This window comes from Dendrobates tinctorius, unplaced genomic scaffold (genome assembly GCF_039654945.1).
Source record: "Dendrobates tinctorius isolate UK_male_01 unplaced genomic scaffold, ASM3965494v1 ptg000032l, whole genome shotgun sequence".
Taxonomy (NCBI): Eukaryota; Metazoa; Chordata; class Amphibia; order Anura; family Dendrobatidae; genus Dendrobates; species Dendrobates tinctorius.
Genome location: NW_027361700.1, coordinates 8786672 through 8808427, shown reverse-complemented (window position 1 = coordinate 8808427; position 21756 = coordinate 8786672). Strand labels below are relative to the sequence as shown.

General features: G+C 40.1%; 1 protein-coding gene across 2 annotated transcripts in view; it reads left to right on the top strand.

Annotated features, from left to right (window-relative positions):
- The window catches only part of UQCC1 (ubiquinol-cytochrome c reductase complex assembly factor 1), a 163900-nt gene that overhangs the window by 17595 nt on the left and 124549 nt on the right, over positions 1 to 21756 (top strand). For both annotated transcript variants that reach the window (XM_073572379.1, XM_073572378.1), the window contains exons 3-4: positions 7532 to 7633; positions 14078 to 14185. In XM_073572379.1, the coding sequence (XP_073428480.1) occupies positions 7532 to 7633; positions 14078 to 14185 (210 nt within the window). The remainder of the gene's footprint in view (positions 1 to 7531; positions 7634 to 14077; positions 14186 to 21756) is intronic.

Sequence of the window (21756 nt, the reverse complement as noted above, 5' to 3'; positions counted from 1 at the left end):
TTGGCAGCAGTCGGGGCACGGCATGCAACTATGGAACAGTCTACCATTGTGGCAGCTATTCATTTTTTACAGACGCTGTCTTCCTCATTTAAACCACAGACCGTAAAGAGACCTGGCAGCGTGGATACTGGCTGGATCTCTGCTATTTCAATGTACCGTCTGTGGTTCACAAAGAAGATATGGATTTGCTACTCTTAATATTTGATGCCCTTATTTTTCTGACTTGCACATTGCTCACAGAGATGCGGAAACAATGGCCTTTTATCTATTTAGCCTCCGTTTCCAGAACTTCACTGGAGTGTTGGCTGAAAAGAAGCGAGTTCTTACATGCATGAGCGGTAGCCTTTGGCTTTTGTGATGCCATCAGTTTTATGAGGCTTTTTTTTTATTTTTTCTAGCTATTCTTTTGTAAGTGGGCATATGAAATAAATATTGAAAAAGTGGAAACGTGAAGGTAGGAAACGTAGAAAAAAAAAAAAGCCAGGGAGACCAATGGTGGGATGGGAGTATGGAACAGAAATATGGAGGTGAATGTACTGACATGTGGAAAATTTCGTAGAATTATGTGTATAGAAACACTGGGGGAAAGGGGTAGTCGGAGAAATGGAAAGAATTGTAGAAACTTGGTGTATTACGACCTTCTGCCATATTCTACTTGTCAATGGCAATATAGAGCGGGGAGGCGGATTAGACTGTTCTTCTCTACTAGTAGGCAATTACTTCAGACCACTGTTGCCTTATATGTTCATTAAATGAACAAGGGCGGTGGCTAATAAACTGTACCCGTCCACGTCCATGGTCATTCAATTGATTGGCTGTATGTAATGCTACATGCCCTCAATGGCTGGTTTAAAAACACATGTGACATGCACAAATGTGAACAAGTCGGTAGGACAATATTCACACCACCCACTGACTGAAAGACAAACAAAGCACAGAATGAAAAATGTGCAAAAATACCTTGCAATAAGACATATAATAGTAGTCAGCAAGTGCCGATAAAAAGATAACAAATACAGAGTATTTAGTCGATACGTTTTTTTGCAAAAAAATATATGCCAAGCTGCTCCACCTCGTCAAGGTAACCCCTATTGAAGCAGTTCCTATCTAATATATTTAAAACCTGAACATGTGAACAGTGTCTAAATGAGCAGGATTAAGACAGGCGCTTACCAGTATGGGCTCGTGGCTTGAGACAGCTCCTTTTGTGCACGTCACACAAGAGAGGGGTGGGGTCTCTCAAATCATGCATAAGCACGAAAAAAACTGGATTAAAAACACATGTGACATGCACAAAGGAGCTGTCTCACGCCACGAGCCCATACTGGTAAGCGCCTGTCTTAATCCTGCTCATTTAGACACTGTTCACATGTTCAGGTTTTAGATATATTAGATAGGGACTGCTTCAGTAGGGGTTACCTTGACGAGGTGGAGCAGCTTGGCATAATAGACAATAAAACCATCCAGTCTCCACCCAGAAAGCTGGGCGAGCACCATCTAATAAATACCATGACGACTTTAACTTAGGGAGGGCAGGCGCGCAGCTGTATTTAAGATCCGGGCTGCTGTAATTCTTCTGACAAGAATGCAGTGTTTAAGAGCTTCTTCTCCTTGGCGCCGAAATCTGTTAACCAATCAGACTCCTGTTGCTCATTTCTGCCGCTCACCAGGACAAGAAGAACCAATCCAACAAAAGGTACGTACCATTAACATAACAAATCAAAATGGGGGATATATGAATAAACCCTAAACATTGAGAGAACTAAAGGAACAAACCAAAACTGAACCCTAATCCAATTAGCCTATAGAAAACATGGGGGAGCTGATGCCGCAATCCCATGTAGCCCCCACGCTATTGCTCTTAAAGGGGGCTTGTACATTCATTATGTCCTCGGCTTCTGTCTAAATCAACAAAAAACTGTATTCAGGTGGAGCCATTTAGACAAATGTCACTTAGGATTTTGCACACAAAGGCGTAGCCTGAAACGCTGGTCTCCCCACCTAAAAAAGACGGACATTGCTGTAGCAGAGGCCAAAGTGATTCCATTTGCCTTACTGTACTGAATGGTTTCATCTCAATCTCATTTTTCCGTACATTTAGATGGAAACTCAGTGCTCTTTGTTAAGCACTGCATCAATCTAAATGTGATGAAAGCCTCGTTATAAGACGTACTATAGGGTGGACTTTGTGGGGTCCTTAAGTATGGCTAAGCCTGTAACAGCAGAGATCAGAGAGTACTGATTGCTGCTATTCAATCACTGACAGCGGCATTTAAGTGACACAGGTGCCAGTGTGGCCCTTCGGATACCATTAGCCCCCTGTGACATTGTTGATAATGCGTTGACATACAGTAGCTGTGGACCTGCTGAAAGCCCCCACAGCTATCGTCTTAGTTATCTTATGCGAACTGCATTTTCTCTATAGAAATTAAAAATATGTATGTAAAAATCTATATGAAAACAGCATGTGTTTAGGCTGTCTTAACAGTCGCAAATCATGCAGCTGCAGAGACTCGAACATAATATACGAGCATTCTCAGATGCTCGGATAAGATGTTTTCCGAGAGTGTTCGCTTATCGCTAGTGTCACACAAAAACCAGGCCCTGACACAGGCTCATCTACGGAATGGCCCTCAAAAAGTGGCGACACATTTTATGCAAATTTCCGAATTTTCTTTTCACCACTTAAATTAACTATTCAAGTTTGGTATCGCTGTAATCGTACTAACCTGAAGAATCACGTTGCCAGGTAATTTTTACTGTACAATGAACACTGGGAAACAATAAAAATGGCAGAATCACTTTTTTTTTTTTTCTCCATTTCACCACTTTTGGATTTTTCTTCCACATTTTTGTAAAGCAAATGATTTCATTAAAAACTAGAACTAGTCCCGTGAAGAAAAAAAAAAAAACAAAACAAGCTTTCATATGGCTAGATCAACAGAAATATAAACAAAGTTATGGCTCTTGGAAGAAAAAAATGAAAGTACAAAAATGGTCTTCCTCAGGTTGGCATTACAGGGGTTACTTTTCAGTGTTCAGACCCTGATATTTTTTTAATTGTGTCCCCTCCATATTTTGCAATCATTTACTGCCATACCACCCCAAGGCTATGTGCACAGGCGTCTTTTAAATCCCACCACAGCAAGTCCGCTTCTGGAAGACAATGGCAGGTGCTTTCCTCAAGCAGCTTTGCCGCTGGTATTGCCATCAAGTAAGAAATGAATTTGGCACTACAGAATTGCTGAAAAGATTATAGAATTTCATTTCACAGATTATCCACCGTTTGCAATGTTTATAACGTTTCGGCCAATTATATGGCCTTCTTCAGAACGAAGGGTACAATAGATAACAAAAACGCGTAAGATCTACACAAGAAAACAAAAAGACAAATCTTTATACAAAGTACATGGATCACAAATCTGTAGCAATATTGTTTTATTGCTTTGATCTCAAGATTTCTTTAATGCATAGTATTTATTTTCTTTGCATCCTTCAACACCATGCTTTTCTTATTCAGCAGCTTAATGGTAAACCATTTTTTTTTCTCTTGTATCCTTTTTACCTATATGACTATATCACTATGGGGCTGTCCTAGCTCCATGATGTGTATGTAATCTATCTGATTTATGTTTTGTGCATCTAGATGTAGTCAAGTTCATTGATCTGTATTAGGCTGGTACTTCATGATGTATCTGTCGCTATTTTTCTAGTATCCTCTGACATCTGTTTGTTACTAGTTTAGTCACTCACTTATATTGCTACATATGTGATCCCTGTACGTTCTATAAAGATGTCTTTTTGTTTTCTTGTGTATATCATACACTTTTTTGTTACCTATTGTATCCTTCATTCTGAAGAAGGCCGTATAAATATTGCAAACCGTGGCTAATCTGTGAAATATGTTTTATAATCTTTGCATCAATTCTGGAGTGCCAAATTCATTTTTTACTTATTATGGAATGGAATCCTACTTGTGCCCCCTCAATAAGAGTGCCATTCAGACTGTTTTTTTTGCTTGGTATTGCCATCAATTTACCACCGGTGTTTTTTTTTCTCCGTATTGTGAAGTATAGAGAGCAGGCGTCTTCTGTGCAGAAACCTCCAGAAGAATGAGCATGTCACGTCTCTTAAGTACTTCAGGATTTCCAAACCCTGAAGTGGTTAAAAGAAGTGACATAAGACAGAACATTTGTACAGCAATGTCTTTTTGACATTGCTGTTCTCTACGTTCATTTTAGGGGATGCTGTTGCGGAGCCTTTTCATGCGGAATCTGCCTGAAAAAGACGTTGTGTGTACATAGCCTAAATGAGAATGAAATGCTTTGCAGTCTGATTTTTCTATATGTGCAATTACCGCACCATTGAATGCGTTACAAGTTACCTAATTGAAGCACATGCAGATTTTGTTGAAGTATGTGCAATTACCGCACCATTGAATGCATTACAAGTTACCTAATTGAAGCACATGCAGATTTTGTTGAAGTGACTTTTGCATTTCTAATTTATTAAAAAAAGTTCAGTCCATTAAGTTTCGTTTTATATTATTTGGGATCTTGGCTTTCAATGATTTTGTTAGTCCTGGGACTTAGAAAATGATTGAGTGCCACATTTGTCAAGAATTGAAAAACCTACATGGTGCAGGCTCTACAGAAAAGTAGTTTTCTCTCGTACTTCAAAAATGGCTTGTCCAGAATTTAGAAAAATATGGCCATGATCTTTCAGAAACCGCACCACTCCTGACCTTTTTTGTTTTGGTCTGATATTGCTGCTGAGCTCCAATAAAATGAATAGAGCTGAGTAGTGATGGGCGCAAGTGCTTGTTACTTGAGTTTGCCGAGGGTGCTGGGTATTCATTGAGTATCGCGGGTGCGCAAGTGAGATGTTCACATCCTGGAGGCATCATGTTTCGCGGCTGCTAGACAGCCACAAAATATGCCGGGTTTGCCTGTATTTGTCAACTACTTATTAGTACTACAACTACTTATATAGTAATTCCCAGGTATCTATTCATTGTTTTTTTTTTTTTTATTTCAAATTTTTGCAGGTTTTGCCACATAGAACCTGTGAAAAGGGGGGGATCTGTTTAGGGAAGAAAGCAGCCATGATTCTCTAATTCTGTATAACCCCTTTAAAGTGCCAAGCTTCTCTTTCAGGTCTCATCCTGATAAAGGTTCAAGAATCTATAAATGGATACCAGACAGTCTAACTAATTGAAAAGGGAAATTTCATATTTCTAGCTTGTGACCATGGACCGAACGAAGCCTTGCTAAAGCACACAGCTTAAAAATGTATTTTCCACGTTCAGTAAAATGCAATTCAATGGCTGGCCTTCGGTAGACAAAAAGGAATCATGATAGACTGAATGCATGTCAAATAAAAGGAAAAACCTTAAGTAAATTTTGCTGGAGAGCCTTTGCCAAGTAAGACTTGGCAACCTTCTTTTCGGTAAAGGAAGTCAAACGATAAACAGAAATGCAGAAATTGATTTATCCTGTATCACTGAGTCAATAAACACCTCCGACTTGATAGTCGACCAGCTGCCTGTAGCACTAACATAGTCTGCTTCTGTTACAATATTCCCTATTCACTTGCTTCTTGCAGTTTGGATGACCTTTTTGGATAGCAAGGGAAATTAAAAAATGCCATACATTGTCCATAGAGCAGCCATAGTACATTCATTATACTATGTACCCAACTAATTGTTTAAATTTTTTGTCAATTGGCACCCAGCTTTCAGAAGAGCTTTTCTCCTACTGTTGACTTTGTAAGTGCCACAATGGTTCCTACATTATATTGTTCAATCAATAAAGGGGATGTCCAGTGAAGACAAGTTAACCACCTTTCTGCAAGATAAGTGAAAACTTGCTGGTCGGTGGGGGTCCTATAGTTGGACTGTATCCGACTGCTGGAAAAAGCTGAGTGCAGGGCTCCATAGGAAATGAATGGAGAGTATCCTGATTCCAAGGGTCAATTGACCCAATCAACATTCAGAATAAGAATTTTATATACAGCTCTGGTAAAAATTAAGAGACCACCACATCAAATCCCTGTCATGGGCAGCTCATTCTCCAGACCTGAAGCCCATTGAAAACCTCTGGAATGTAATCAAGAGGGAGATAGATAGTCACAAGCCATCAACGAGAGACGAACTGCTTAAAATTTTGAGCCACAAGCCATGGTGGAAAGCATGCCAAGACACATGAATGCTGTTTTTAAAAATCATGGATATTCCACAAAATATTGATTTCTGAACTCTTCCTGAGGTAAAACCATTAGTATTGTTTCTAAATGATTTTGAACTTGTTTACTTTGCATTATTTGAGGTCTGAAAGCACTGTTTGTTTGTTTTTTTCTGCAAAGGAGAAATGGTCAAAATTTAAAAAAAAAACACAACAAACAAATTTATTGCTTGGAAGTTCGGAGACCTGTTGTCAGAAGTTTGTAGACTAAAAGAACAATTTACATTTTACTCAAAAATATACCTATAAAGAGAAAAATCAGACAAACTGAACATTTGGAAGTAGTCTCTTAATTTTTGCCAGAGCTGTATTTCTGTAGTAATTTTTTTCTCTCCTAAAAGCATCTAAGCCTGTTTTGAAACTTTTAACAGTTCCTGCTGTGACCAGCTCTTGAGGTAGACTATTCCACAAGCCAATAGTTTTCATGGTAAAGCTGCCTCATCTCTTCTGGAGACCTACGTAACCTTTTTTTTCCCCTCCAAATGAATGTCTTCATCTTTTGTGTGGTTTTTACATGAAGCAACTGTTGACTAGCTTTTATGGATGGGCCATTTTAAGCTTGTGGACACCTGTAGGGTCCCGTTTCACATAGCGACGCACTGGCGATCCCAACAACGATACGACCTGGTAAGGATTGCTGGTGCGTCGCTACATGGTCGCTAGTAAGCTGTCAAACAGGCAGATATCTTCAGCGACGCAGCAACGATAAGGCGATCCGTATAACGACCTCGGCGGTCGTTGGTACCTTGTCACACAGCAGCTATTCTGATGACTCACGTCTGCGTCCCTGAGTTCTGCGTCGCCAACGAGGTCGCTCATTGGCGTCAAACACAGTGATGCATGCTGGCAAGCGGGATGCCAACGATCAATAAGTGACCCAGGACATTCGAGCACGATCAGCGATATCCAGCGGGGGGGGGGGGGGGGGGGCGGTCGCTGCTATATGTCACACGTAGCGAGATCGCTGGCGAGGTCGCTGTTGCGTCACAAAATCTGTGACGTTTCAGCGATCTCGCTAATGATCTCGCTATGTGAGACGGGGCCTTTAGTTGTCTCTTCTCAAGGTTAAAATAACTGTAAACTGTCAGGCAGCTGCTGTAAAGGCAGATAAATTCATGGGGTGCTTCAAAAGGGGTCACCTCATTCCTGCTTGCTACATTTGGTCCATATGGTAAGATGATCCTCCTTAGGTGTCAATATTCAAACAGTGGTACAACGTGTATCTTTCATCTTAGGAATATGTATAGAAAAAATGTTTTTCATGCTGATTTTTGTTTTCTCCTTTTTAGAATCTTTGTCCTTTTACCACGGGACTAAAGGGTGAACACAAAGGACTGCTACATATGATTACTGGGAAACAAATATGGAGGACTATCCACACCACACAAACAGTAAGACCCAAGTTGGTATTATTATTGTGCCCCTCAACATGACTCTAATATAGGGTAATAAAATATATAATTTTCCAGAGACCTGTGAAAGACTTTTTTTATTTTATCATGTGAATAGTATTGTCACATCACACTACTCAGTCTTTGTATCCTCCAACATAATTGCTAGTACACTATTTGGGTATTGAAGAGGACACGGTCTAAAATGGCTAGTTTTCGCTTATTGTTAATTATTTATATTTATTTCTGCTTCTCTCCTGAGTATTCCCTGTTCTTTTCTTTTTTTTTTTTTAATCTTCCATACGGTTTCAGAGAGATGGCCCTTATTATTTTTTGTGCTACTTTATATGGTTTTTACCAAGGGGGCGGTGGTCATAGGGTAATTATGCAAAGCAGCCTAATATCACACCCCAAGAGAAACTTGTGAACAACCCCCCTTTGTCAAAGACATTTAAAAATATCCATATCTTTTGAACAGTTTGGATATTAAAAAGCATAAAACGTAATGTTCAGATAAATGAAAGAAATAAAAGCGCAAAAACATTTGGCCTAGTCAAAGTCTAATAACAATGGTGCACAGTTGCCGAGAGAACTCTTGTTATTAAAAATGCAAAAAGCCTAGCAGAAACCGGATGTGCCCCATTATTCATCAGGATTTGCCAATATCCATAAAATACTTCATTCCGAGGATAGGGAAGTTCCCGGCAACTAGTAAGTGATGCCATATCCCATCTATATGCAATTAGTTAGTATGATGTGAACCCCCAAAGTGTGTGTTCACACAACACTTATTTTTAGGTGTCAAAAATGTCAATTTTCAGTGGAAGACTGTGTGCTTATTTTTGACGTTTTGACTCCAGTATAATTTTCTCTGACTTCTCCTCATTGCGTCGAGCACACATGCTATGAGCCATTGATGTGGACGTTAGACCTACAAGTACACGTGGCATCTAGAGATTATATTCACATGTTGCCTAGAAAGGCCCCTTGTCCGTGTATACGTCTTTATTTCACCCTGTCCTTGGATTCATGTAATAAAACATTGTGGTTTACCTCTGATATTAGAATATTTAGCCAGGGCACGTGCCAATGTTGGCTGTTTATTTTCTGATCTTCTTCTGTAACTATATATAAAGAGGTTTGTTGACCCATCTGCTTTACCCCCGGTCTTTATAGCTACTTCTGTAAAGAGCCTGCAACCTCCAAACCCCAAGACTCTAAGACAAACACACTGCGGTGTCGTTGCGGTGATATTTATGCCAAACTGAAGTGTTTTGTCAGTTTATGTGACGCAAAAAACATTATTAAAAAATATATGCTAGATTAAATAAAGATAATGAAACGTCTGCATGTTTTATAGTTTTTGTTAAAACGGGTAAATCCTGTTAGGATTCACTCAAGTACATGTCATTAGCAAATTTAGATGATTTCTTTCAGTATTAGGGCGTAGTCAGATGGAGATCAGAACGTAGTGCACGGACTGGCCAGCTGCTCTTCCGACCGGAGCATGACTGCTTCAAGTATTTCTATGCAGTTGTCACGCTCGTGTCGGGAGAGCTGCCGACCGTTCCGAGCACTGCGTTCCAATCTCCCCGTTTGATTTATACGGAAGTCTGACTGCGGCCTAACAGAGATAAAGGTTTTACTTTCATTATACAAATGTGAACCTAAAATCTGTAGATTCCCAACTGTGTATACAGTTAGGTCCATATATATTTGGACAGACAACATTTTCATAATTTTGGTTCTAGACATTACCACAATGAATTTTAAACAAAGCAATTCAGATGCAGTTGAAGTTCAGACTTTCAGCTTTCATTTGAGGGTATCAACATTAAAATTGGATGAAGGGTTTAGGACTTTCAGCTTCTTAACATGTGCCACCCTGTTTTTAAAGGGACCAAAAGTTATTGGACAGATTAAATAATTGTAAATAAAATGTTCATTTCTAGTACTTGGTTGAAAACCCTTTGTTGGCAATGACTGCCTGAAGTCTTGAACTCATGGACATCACCAGACTGTGTTTCCTCTTTTTTGATGCTCTGCCAGGCCTTCACTGCGGTGGTTTTCAGTTGCTGTTTGTGGGCCTTTATGTCTGAAGTTTAGTCTTTGACAAGTGAAATATATGCTCAGTTGGGTTGAGATCAGGTGACTGACTTGGCCATTCAAGAATATTCCACTTCTTTGCTTTAATAAACTCCTGGGTTGCTTTGGCTTTATGTTTTGGGTCATTGTTCATCTGTAGTATGAAACGACGACCAATCAGTTTGGCTGCATTTGGCTGGATCTGCGCACACAGTATGGCTCTGAATACCTCAGAATTCATTAGGCTGCTTCTGTCCTGTGTCACATCATCAATAAACACTAGTGACCCAGTGCCACTGGCAGCCATGCATGCCCAAGCCATCACACTGCCTCCGCCGTGTTTTACAGATGATGTGGTATGCTTTGGATCATGAGCTGTATCACGCCTTCGCCATACTTTTCTCCTTCCATCATTCTGTTAGACGTTGATCTTGGTTTCATCTGTCCAAAGAATGTTCTTCCAGAACTGTGCTGGCTTTTTTAGATGTTTTTTAGCAAAGTTCAGTCTAGCCTTTTGATTCTTGATGCTTATAAGTGGCTTGAACCGTGCAGTGAACCCTCTGTATTTACTTTCATGCAGTCTTCTCTTTATGGTAGATTTGGATATTGATACGCCTACCTCCTGGAGAGTGTTGTTCACTTGGTTGGCTGTTGTGAAGCGGTTTCTCTTCACCATAGAGACTATTCTGCGATCATCCACCACTGTTGTCTTCCGTGGGCGCCCAGGTCTTTTTGCATTGATTAGTTCACCAGTGCTTTCTTTCTTTCTAAGGATGTACCAAACTGTAGATTTTGCCACTCCTAATGTTGTAGCAATTTCTCGGATGGGTTTTTTCTGTTTTTGCAGCTTAAGGATGGCTTGTTTCACCTACATGGAGAGCTCCTTTGACCGCATGTTTCCTTCACAGCAAAACCTTCCAAATGCAAGCACCACACCTCAAATCAACTCCAGGCCTTTTATCTGCTTAATTGAGAATGACGTAACGAAGGGATTGCCCACACCTGTCCATGAAATAGCTTTGGAGTCAATTGTCCAATTACTTTTGGTCCCTTTAAAAACAGGGTGACACATGTTAAGGAGCTGCAACTCCTAAACCTTTCATCCAATTTTAATGTGGATACCCTCAAATGAAAGCTGAAAGTCTGAACTTCAACTGCATCTGAATTGTTTTGTTTAAAATTCATTGTAGTAATGTCTAGAACCAAAATTAGAAAAATGTCTCTGTCCAAATATATACGGACCTAAGTGTATATAGTAAATGGAGTCTTGTACTCAAATCTGGTCAGCAATCCGGGTGAACACATCAATTCACCTATTTTGCAGACTCCCTTGTCTGTAGAATAATCGATTCACTTACAGAAGTACTTGAAAGTTTGTGAACCCATCAGAATTCTAAATACAGTTATGCTCAACAGTTTACATACTCTGCCAGAATTTTTGCTTTCTTGGCCTTTTTTCAGAGAATATGAATTAACACCAAAACTTTTTCTCCACTCATGGTTAGTGGTTGGGTGAAGCCATTTATTGTCACACTACTGAGTTTTCTCTTTTTAAATCATAATGGCAACCCAAATGACCCTGATTAAACGTTCACATACCCTGGTGATTTTGGCCTGATAACATGCACAGAAGTTGACACAAATGGGTTTGAATGGCTACTAAAGGTAACATCCTCACCTGTGACAAATGCCAGGAAAATTGTTTGGGATGCAAAGAAAAACCGACAAATAACATCAGCTAAAATACTGGACTCTCTGAAAACTAGCGGTGTGGCTGTTTCAAGATGCACAATAAAGGGTCACTTGAAGAAAAATGGGCTGCATGGTCGAGCCGCCAAAAGAAAGCCATTACTGTGCAAATGCCACAAAGTATCTGGATCCCAGAAACTCCGCTTTTATGCCCACACACTGCTTACAAGCGGTCCTCACCTGTTACCTTTAGGAGCCATTCATACCCATTTGTGTCAACTTCTGTGCATGTGATCAGGCTTCACCCAACCAATAACCATGAGCGGAGAAAAAGTTTTGGGGTTACGATGCATATTTTTTAGCACACGAGCGTCTTCAGATAAGACCTTATTGTGGCACGTTCGCTCCTCACTACTTATAACCTCTACTCCCTTTATGAAACAGCCAGTGGTAAACTCAATAAGGGTGGGCCACTTTTCGTGGGCTACTGCTGTGTGCTTGCCCCCAGGCTAAAATTTGCCAGCCAGCCCTTGCTCACAGACATGTCATATTGGATTATTTTCCACCGTAAAATAATGAGTTTAGTATTTTTCCTCAAATTGTTTTTATTGATTTTTAATGGGATGGGAATACAATACACACAAGAAAAATTAATAATGACCATGCAAACAGTATTATTATTATTGTTCATTTTTATAGCGCCATTTATTCCATGGCGCTTTACATGTGATGAAGGGGCATACATAGACAAGTAGAATAAACATGAGCAATACAAGGCACACACAAGTACAGGAGAGAGGACCCTGCCCACGAGGGCTCACAGTCTGCAGGATCCTACAATAAGGGAAGAAGGGAAGTGGGCATAAAGGAAAGACTAGGAAAGAGGAAATGAAATTAAACAAAGGCCAACTGAGCCTGCAATACCCATAGTGAAGAGGAGACAAAAATAATATCTTTGAAAGTAGGTTACGGTAATAAATATTTATATATTTCAAGGAATAGTTGAGGAAAAATGACTTTCCTGAGAGACCATCCATTTACATATTTCCAGATTGAATTTTTTTTTTTTTTTGCATATAATAAACAATGCTTGAAGAGTCGTTATCTAATACCTTGGATATATATGCAATAGTAATTTGTTTCCATTTGGAAATTTTAAGAGATTTAGTAACCATAAAACTATGAATAGCTATGAGTCTTGTTTTGGGGGTGAAAATTTCTGAATCCAAAGCTAACAATGCTAGTTTTGTAAAAAGGGAATTTCCAGATCACATACCAGAGTTTAATGTTTTTGACTAATTTGTTTTATTTGGTTCTTTTTATCTACTTTTAGGACGTGTGTGAAAATCTGGTGTAGTTTTGGGTCAAATTTATTCAGAAGTATGAAAAATTCTGAAGGATACGTAAACCTTCAAGCGCTACTGTATTTTTCTCATAAATTCACCAAAAGTGAAGTACAAATGCACTATTTCACCTCTTCATCCCAATGTGCAGCAATTCAGAAAAACGCAAGACATGCACAATTTATTGTCACTCCCATACATCCTGTATAATGTACATTTATTAGCCATTTATCAGAATGTCTCTCAGAATTATACAGTCCAGACAAAAATGGAAGCTATAGTTGCTTCTAAGGCCTGTTTCACACTTCAGTTGTTTGACGTCAGTTGCAAACTGCCAAAGTGTGAAGAAACGGATCCGTTTCCGTTTTGCAACAAACGGATGCAGCTGGATCCGTTTCTGGGACTGTTCCGCTGCAGCCACTGAGTAAATTTCAATTTAAAGGAACCGATCTCTGGAAAAGGTGAGAGAGAGACAGAGACACTTTTTTCGCCGCTTCCAGAATGCCATTTAGGGTAAAAAGGGCATGCGCAGTTTAAAATAGCGGTCCGCCGCTGGAAAAAAAAGTTACATTGATAGTCTATTCCAGCCGGCGGACGCTAAAATGAATAAAAAAAAAGATGCAACGGACGACCATCAGTCAATCCGCCGCTAATGCAAGTTTATGGGGAAATAAACGGATATGCCGAAAAAAATGGCGGATCCATTTGTTTAGAAAAACGGCGGATTTTGCCTGACGTCAAATAACTGAAGTGTGAAACAGGCCTTACAGATTAATCTAAGTGGAGGAAATGGCTGCTTTTAAGGGTTAATCTACTAGAAGGAAATAGCTGCCTGTAAAGCTATTAATCGACTTTTGGAGAACAGCGCTGCTTCTAAAGGGTAAATTTGTGTCTCTTGCTGCATAGAGCCCATAGCCACAACACACTGAAGAGAAGATTTATCCGGTTATATCTCTATATTGTTTCTTATCTACTTCTGGTACTGCTCTGTAATACACATGAATTCATCTTGCATTGCTTTATATATCACCCAGAATGAAGACAGCACAGATTTCTCCTGTTTTTACATATTGCACTATCTTCCCCTACACAGCGGTATCTTTCCACCTCAGAGGCAGGAAGTCTCACATAGCCTTCAAGATAGTGAGACAGGAGAGAGCTCAACTTCAGTTTCCTCTATAAATGGGCTAGAGCTTTTAAACTAAATAAGTGAGGATGTTTTTTTACTTTTCCTTAATTGTTTATGTAAGAAAGTGTTATATTGTGGAATTTATTTTTTTTGCTGCATTGCGATTTATGTGTGTTTTATGACTCTTTCCTGCTCTAGAACTTTGCCACAAAAGGTGAACTTCGACCCTCCGAAGAAGAGGTTGGAACGTTTACCAAGATAATTGAGGCAATGGGCTTTACGGGACCACTGAAATATAATAAATGGGTAAGGGGAAAAAAATATATATTTTTTTCTTGTAAAAGTGTTGATTTTATAATTCCTTCTTAAAGGGAATATGTCAGCAGGTTTTTGCTATGTAAGCTGAAGACAGCATGCTGTAGGGGTTAAAACACAGATTTCTGAGATGCCTCTTACGAGCTCCATCCTGTTTGCTTGCAATGATTGTTTTAGCACCATGCCTCATCATCCGCAAGTCCCCTCCTTTGATAGGCATCTCTCTATCTATGGACATTGTATATAGAGACCCTGCTGTGGGTTGGGTTAGCTTTCTCAGCCCTGCTTCATGCTAAATCTAAAAGCTCTGATTGTGTCAGAATGGCTGCACCCAGTCAACTGTGATACATTATTGCATTCAGCTTCTCTTTGTATACATCAGGCTTCTCTCAGATGTAGCAAAAAACAGCTGACATATTACATTTAATTCTTATTTGCAGTGTCTAGATTGGGTTCTAATGTAGGATGTAAGTGTTAAGTTTCAGTGATCCTGACTTATTGTTTGGTATGCAGTTGATTAAAGTCTTGAGTTCTGAAAAATCTAAATGCTATAATTTTTATCTCAACAAGAGAATTATTGATGCCAACTAAAAAAGTGCATGCTTAATAAGCTGAACACAAAATCTCCCACTGCTGTAAACCCCATCATTCAGAGGATATATCCCCACATGTTATTAACCAGCAGAGGGAAAGGGGTAATACTCATGGAGCTTCCCAGTCTATTAATATCAGCTCACAGCTGTATACTTAGCCTTTCCTTGTTATTAATATACCCCTTCCCCCAAATAATGACATAAGGTACCCGTATAATTAATAACCAGGAAAGGCTGGGCAGACAGCTGCGGGCTGATATTAATAGCCTACGAAGGGGCCCTGTATATGGCAGGTCTTGCACTTAGCCTCGCTCTTCTCACTTGCCCTGGTGCGGTGGCAGTTGAGGTAATAGTGTTGGAGTTGATGTCACCTTTATATTGTCAGGTGACATCAAGTCCAGGATTTAGTAATGCAGAGGCGTCTATAAGACGCCCTCATTACTATCCCCATAGTGATATTATAAAATAATACACACACCCTGAATAAAGTCCTTTATTTGAAATAATAGCACCGACTCCATTACTGTATCTACACTTGCCAAAAGCAGGTATACTAGTGTCACCACTGAATCCACTGATGCCAATGTCTTCTGTAACAGAATTGAAATAATAAACTGCCATATTCTTCACCTCTCAACTCACTGATGTCAGTGCAAGCACCGTTAGAACGTTTCCCACGATCCTTGCTCTGACATCAGTGAGTTGAACAGAGTTCATTGCCTGTGAACTCCAAGGACCATGCTGACAGCACCGCAAGCGATAGAACATTCTCATGCTCTCGGTGACGTCAGTGCGGTATAAGGAGTTCATTGGATATTAACACAGCTCAACTTTACCCCATCAACACGTGACATTGAGCTGAGCAAGCACGAGCAGCTCAGTGTCTCTGCTGGATGGCAGGCTGTATAGTCGCATCATACAACAATACAGCCTGCTATCTAGATGTAGCAGAGCTAGACGCGTCATTGGACAAATTGGATAATTGGATTATTATCTTCTTGGCGGACAGGCGAGGAATATCATTGTTTAGTATTTTAATTCTGTTACAGGACACACTGGCTTCAGTGGATTGGACGTTGATGTAAGTATACGTGTTTTTAGTACATGTTTTTATATATAAAATATCACTATGGGGTTAGTAATAGGGGCAGCTTACCATTACTAACCTCTGGGCTTTATATCTCCCGTCAATATAAAGGTGACATCTACCCCCCAACTATCAGCCCACTTGCCACTATCAACCACTTGCCTTGCCACTGCAGGTGAGAAGAGCCAGAATTGGCGTATCTTATGTGCATTTTCTGGGGCAGCGTAGAGCTGATGTTTTAGTCTGGGAGAGGGACTATATCCATCGCCCCCTTCCTAGGCTATTAATATCAGGGGACCCTATGTCATTTTTTTGGGGGAGGGTAGGTCCCCCATTTTAATATACAGGAAAGGCTAAGCATACAGTTGTGAGCTGATATTAATAGCCTTGGAAGCTCCATGGGCATTACCCTCTTCCCTGGCTATAAACATCTGCCTCTAGCTGTCCACTTTCCCTCTTCTGGTTAAACAAATACGTGTACAGTAAACTACATGTACTAATTATATATGTCACTGACATCTTTTTATCTATCTATTCTATGTGTATACATCTATTCTGTCCTATTTTGTCGGGTCACGCTGTGTTTTTACCGTACATGGCAGATGAATTGCCGGCTTTTCAGAGGACATGGGTGTATTTAAATCTGACAGCAATCGCATGATCTGAGTGCTGTGCGTTTTTTTTATTTTTTTTTCCTTACACCCATTGACTTCTATTGGTGAATGTGATCCAATTTGCTCATACAATCACAGCATGCTGCAATTTTTTTTCTATTCCGGTCATGATCCGATCCGAGCTGGAAAAAAAAATAATCGCAGATGAACACACAAAGATAGCATAACATTGGTACAACTGCAAATTCCATTGTTCAGAATGGAGAGAATTTTTAATAAGAAATTGCAAAGTTGCTTGTTCTTTAAGCGCTTTCCAATTCTATCTATTTAACTAGATGAGACAACCCCTTGCTCATTGCACCGTACCCATTCACATCAATATATGCCTGTGTAAGGCAGGACAGTGCAGGTCATCCAGAGCGAGAGCCACTACTCACAACTACCATCTATTTGCTAAAATAAAAGGATTCCTGGTAGAATAAAAAAATATTTTAGAATAAATAGAATTTATTTCACAGCTCCTCAAACAGGATGAATGTTGCTTCTTTCTCCTTTTTTAGTTTTTTAAAAATGAGAGCCTGTATATAGAAAGTGAACATATGCCGAAGCCTAGACATAACTAGAGCTAATTAAGCCTAATGTTGTGGATATTCTTTCCTTCAAAGTCAATGAAGTAAAACAAAATAAAAGAACTTTTTTTTTTTTTTGTTATTTTTTCTTTCAATGATTTCTGAACACTTGTCAACTTTTATTTTGGCAAAGTAAACTAAAGTAAGACAACTGGGCGCACATCATTTATTGAAAGTCTGTATAAACGTTTATTTGAAAATAAAGCAAATATCAGTTTCAGTTTTTTTCTTTTTTTTCCCTCTTTTTTTTTTTTTAAAAAAGCGTCTCTTAATGAAGTATGCAGTGTGTAAGCTGTGTAGGACATCTGTTCTTTGTGGTTTTGTGGCATCTGGCATCCTCTAAATGCTGACATTTTAACTCCTTTTAAATAAAGGTTAAGTGATTTAATAAAAACTTTGGGTACACATTTTGCCATTTTGGGTGCATTGAATCAGACTTTGTGTATTTTACTCCCCTTAAACCGTTCGGCGGAACTTTCCTTCCAGATTTACATCTAAATTCTGCAAGGTGTGCGGTGTTGTGTGAGGATCTCTGCAGGATTACCTCTCTAGTTTCTGGGATTAATGGCAGGACTTTTTATTGCCCTGTTCCGAAATGTAATGGATTTATTTTAAAATAACTACCTAGAAGGGACGTCTCCAAGACTACTTCTTGTTAAATGTTCAGGAAGGCTGAGGTCGTACTTGAGGATTTCCAGGCTGGGATCCGCTATCTTTCTCCAACCGGATTGGTTCTCGGCACTGAAGTATAGCTGAGATCCACTCCCAACAATGGCTGCCTCTACATTTCAGTGTGTGACATGCAGTGACTTATTTTCGTTGCATTCATTTGGGAAATAGGCAATCAGAACATGACATATTGTTTAAATCAAGTTTTTAAGTTATCGTATATATAATTTTTAATTTTCCATATCGCTATATTTAAAAATGAAATCTTGCACTTTTTCCTGTGGCCACAAAATCTAATACGCTGACCCTTTCTGTTCTGTAGAGATCACTTTTCAATAGTCCTCTCATAGTCATCACAGGCAGGAATACAATGAAAGGCTACACATAAATAACACAGGATCTACAGTATTCGCAATGTAAGATTGCCGCACTCATCCCCCCTCTCTGCGCAATGACCTCTGCACAGGTGACAGAGCATGCTTACAACACTGTCCCATAGAAGTCAATGAACATCGCCAAACTCCACTTCCATGTAAATGCAGCTTCGATAATATGGTCCTCCCAATAATCATGCACATAAAATAGACAAACACAAATTTACAATTAGGAAATGAAAAAAAAGAGACTGTTTCACATACTTGAAATATTAGAAATTAGTATAGGTGGTATGTTTGCTTTAAATAAAAGCTGTCATATGGTAATCCCTGAATTCTTGAGGGATTTCATGTGATACACCAGAGACTCGCCAGATGTATATCGCTTTCTTTTTATCCCTCTTCTTTGGCTTTGTAGGGTTCTGATAGAGGGTTCTCTTGTGAAAACACGCCACTGGTGTTTTTTGTGGTGTCCTGCCGATGCACTTAATTTAACCCCTTCCTGACATCTGACGTACTCTCCCATCCACAGGACCTGGGCCCCTATGCCCATGGACGGAATAGTACGTCATAGCGATCAGCGGCGCTCACGGGGGGAGCGCCGCTGATCGCGGCCGGGTGTCAGCTGATTATCACAGCTGACACCCGGCACTATGTGTCACGGCGGTCATGGATCGCCCCCGGTACGTTAATCCCTGGCACTCTGCGATCAAATATGATCGCAGTGTACCGGGGGATTAGGGAAGCATCGGCAGGGAGGGGGCTCCCTCCGTGCTTCCCTGAGAGACCCCCAGCGCAGCGTGATGTGCTGCGCTGCTCTGGGGGCCTCCTTCCCTGCAGGTCCCCGGATTCAATATGGCCACGGGGGCCTTCGGGGGCTGCAGGGAGGCGGCTTCCTCAGTGCCTGCAGAGTGCAGGCATGAGGAAGCCTTGTGCAGCGCCTGTCGGATCGTTGATCTGTCACAGCGCTGAGTGATCTGTCAGATCAGCGATGTCCCCCCTGGGACAATGTAATAAAGTAAAAAAAAAAAGTGTAAAAATAATTTGTAAAAAAATCGCTAAATAAATAAAAAAATATTCCCTAATTCATTTTTTGTAAATGAAAAAAAAAAACAATAAAAGTACACATATTTAGTATTGCCGCGTCCGTAACGACCCGCCCTATAAAACTGTCCCATTAGTTAACTCCTTTAGCGAACCCCTTAAAAAATAAAAATAAAAAACAAAGCAAAAAAAAGCTTTATCTTACCACCGAACAAAAAGTGCAATAGCGCGCGATCAAAAAGACGGATATAAGTAACCATGGTACCGCTGTAAATGTCATCTTGTCCCGCAAAAAACGAGCCGCCATACAGCGTCATCAGTGAAATAGTAAAAAAATTATAGCTCGCAGAATAAAGCGATACAAAAAAAAAATATTTTTTATATAAAATTGTTTTCATTGCATAAAACCGCCAAAACATAAAGACGTAATTGGGGTATCACTGTCTTCATACTGACCCAAAGAATAAAACCGCTTTATCAATTTTACCGCACGTGGAACGGTGTAAACGCACCCCCCAAAAGAATTCATGAAATGCTGGTTTTTATTCATTCAAAAATCGGAATAAAAAGCGATCAAAAAATGTCACGTGCCCGAAAATGGTACCAATAAAAACGTCATCTCATCCTGCAAAAATAAGACCTCACATGACTCAGTGGTTCAAAATATGGAAAATTTATAGCTCTCAAAATGTGGTGATGCAAAAACTACAGTTGTGGCCAAAAGTATTGACACCTCTGCAATTTTGTCAGATAATACTCAGTTTCTTCCTGAAAATGATTACAAACACAAATTCTTTGGTATTATTATCTTCATTTAATTTGTCTTAAGTGAAAAAACACAAAAGAGAATGAAGCAAAACATTGATCATTTCACACAAAACTCCAAAAATGGCCCACACAAAAGTATTGGCACCCTCAGCCTAATACTTGGTTGCACAACCTTTAGCCAAAATAGCTGCGACCAACCGCTTCCGGTAACCATCAATGAGTTTCTTGCAATGCTCTGCTGGAATTTTAGACCATTCTTCTTTGGCAAACTGCTCCAGGTCCCTGATATTTGAACGGTGCCTTCTCCAAACTGCCATTTTTAGATCTCTCCACAGGTGTTCTATGGGATTCAGGTCTGGACTCATTGCTGGCCACCTTAGAAGTCTCCAGTGCTTTCTCTCAAACCATTTTCTAGTGCTTTTTGAAGTGTGTTTTGGGTCATTGTCCTACTGGAAGACCCATGACCTCTGAGGGAGACCCAGCTTTCTCACGCTGGGCCCTACATTATGCTGCAAAATTTGTTGGTAGTCTTCTGACATCATAATGCCATGCACACGGTCAAGCAGTCCAGTGCCAGAGGCAGCAAAGCAACCCCAAAACATCAGGGAACCTCCGCCATGTTTGACTGTAGGGACCGTGTTCTTTTCTTTGAATGCCTCTTTTTTTCTCCTGTAAACTCTATGTTGATGCCTTTGCCCAAAAAGCTCTACTTTTGTCTCATCTGACCAGAGAACATTCTTCCAAAACGTTTTAGGCTTTTTCAGGTAAGTTTTGGCAAACTCCAGCCTGGCTTTTTTTTTATGTCTCGGGGTAAGAAGTGGGGTCTTCCTGGGTCTCCTACCGTACAGTCCCTTTTCATTCAGACGCCGACGGATCGTACGGGTTGACACTGTTGTACCCTCGGACTGCAGGGCAGCTTGAACTTGTTTGGATGTTAGTCGAGGTTCTTTATCCAACATCCGCACAATCTTGCGTTGAAATCTCTTGTCAATTTTTCTTTTCCGTCCACATCTAGGGAGGTTAGCCACAGTGCCATGGGCTTTAAACTTCTTGATGACACTGCACACGGTAGACACAGGAACATTCAGGTCTTTGGAGATGGACTTGTAGCCTTGAGATTGCTCATGCTTCCTCACAATTTGGTTTCTCAAGTCCTCACAGTTCTTTGGTCTTCTTTCTTTTCTCCATGCTCAATGTGGTACACACAAGGACACAGGACAGAGGTTGAGTCAACTTTAATCCATGTCAACTGGCTGCAAGTGTGATTTAGTTATTGCCAACACCTGTTAGGTGCCACAGGTAAGTTACAGGTGCTGTTAATTACACGAATTAGAGAAGCATCACATGATTTTTCGAACAGTGCCAATACTTTTGTCCACCCTCTTTTTAATGTTTGGTGTGGAATTATATCCAATTTGGCTTTAGGACAATTCTTTTTGTGTTTTTTTTCATTTAAGACAAATTAAATGAAGATAATACCAAAGAATTTGTGTTTGCAATCATTTTCAGGAAGAAACTGAGTATTATCTGACAGAATTGCAGGGGTGTCAATCCTTTTGGCCACAACTGTAAGTACCTTGGGGGGTCTAGTTTCCAAAATGGGGTCACTCGTGGGGATTTTCAACAGTTTAGGCACATCAGAGGCTCTCCAAATGCCACATGACACCCCCCGACCATTCCATCAAAATCTGCATTCCAAAACGTCACTACTTCCCTTCCAAGCCCCGACGTGTGCCCATACAGTAATTTTCTCCCACATGTGGGGTATCCGTGTACTCAGGACA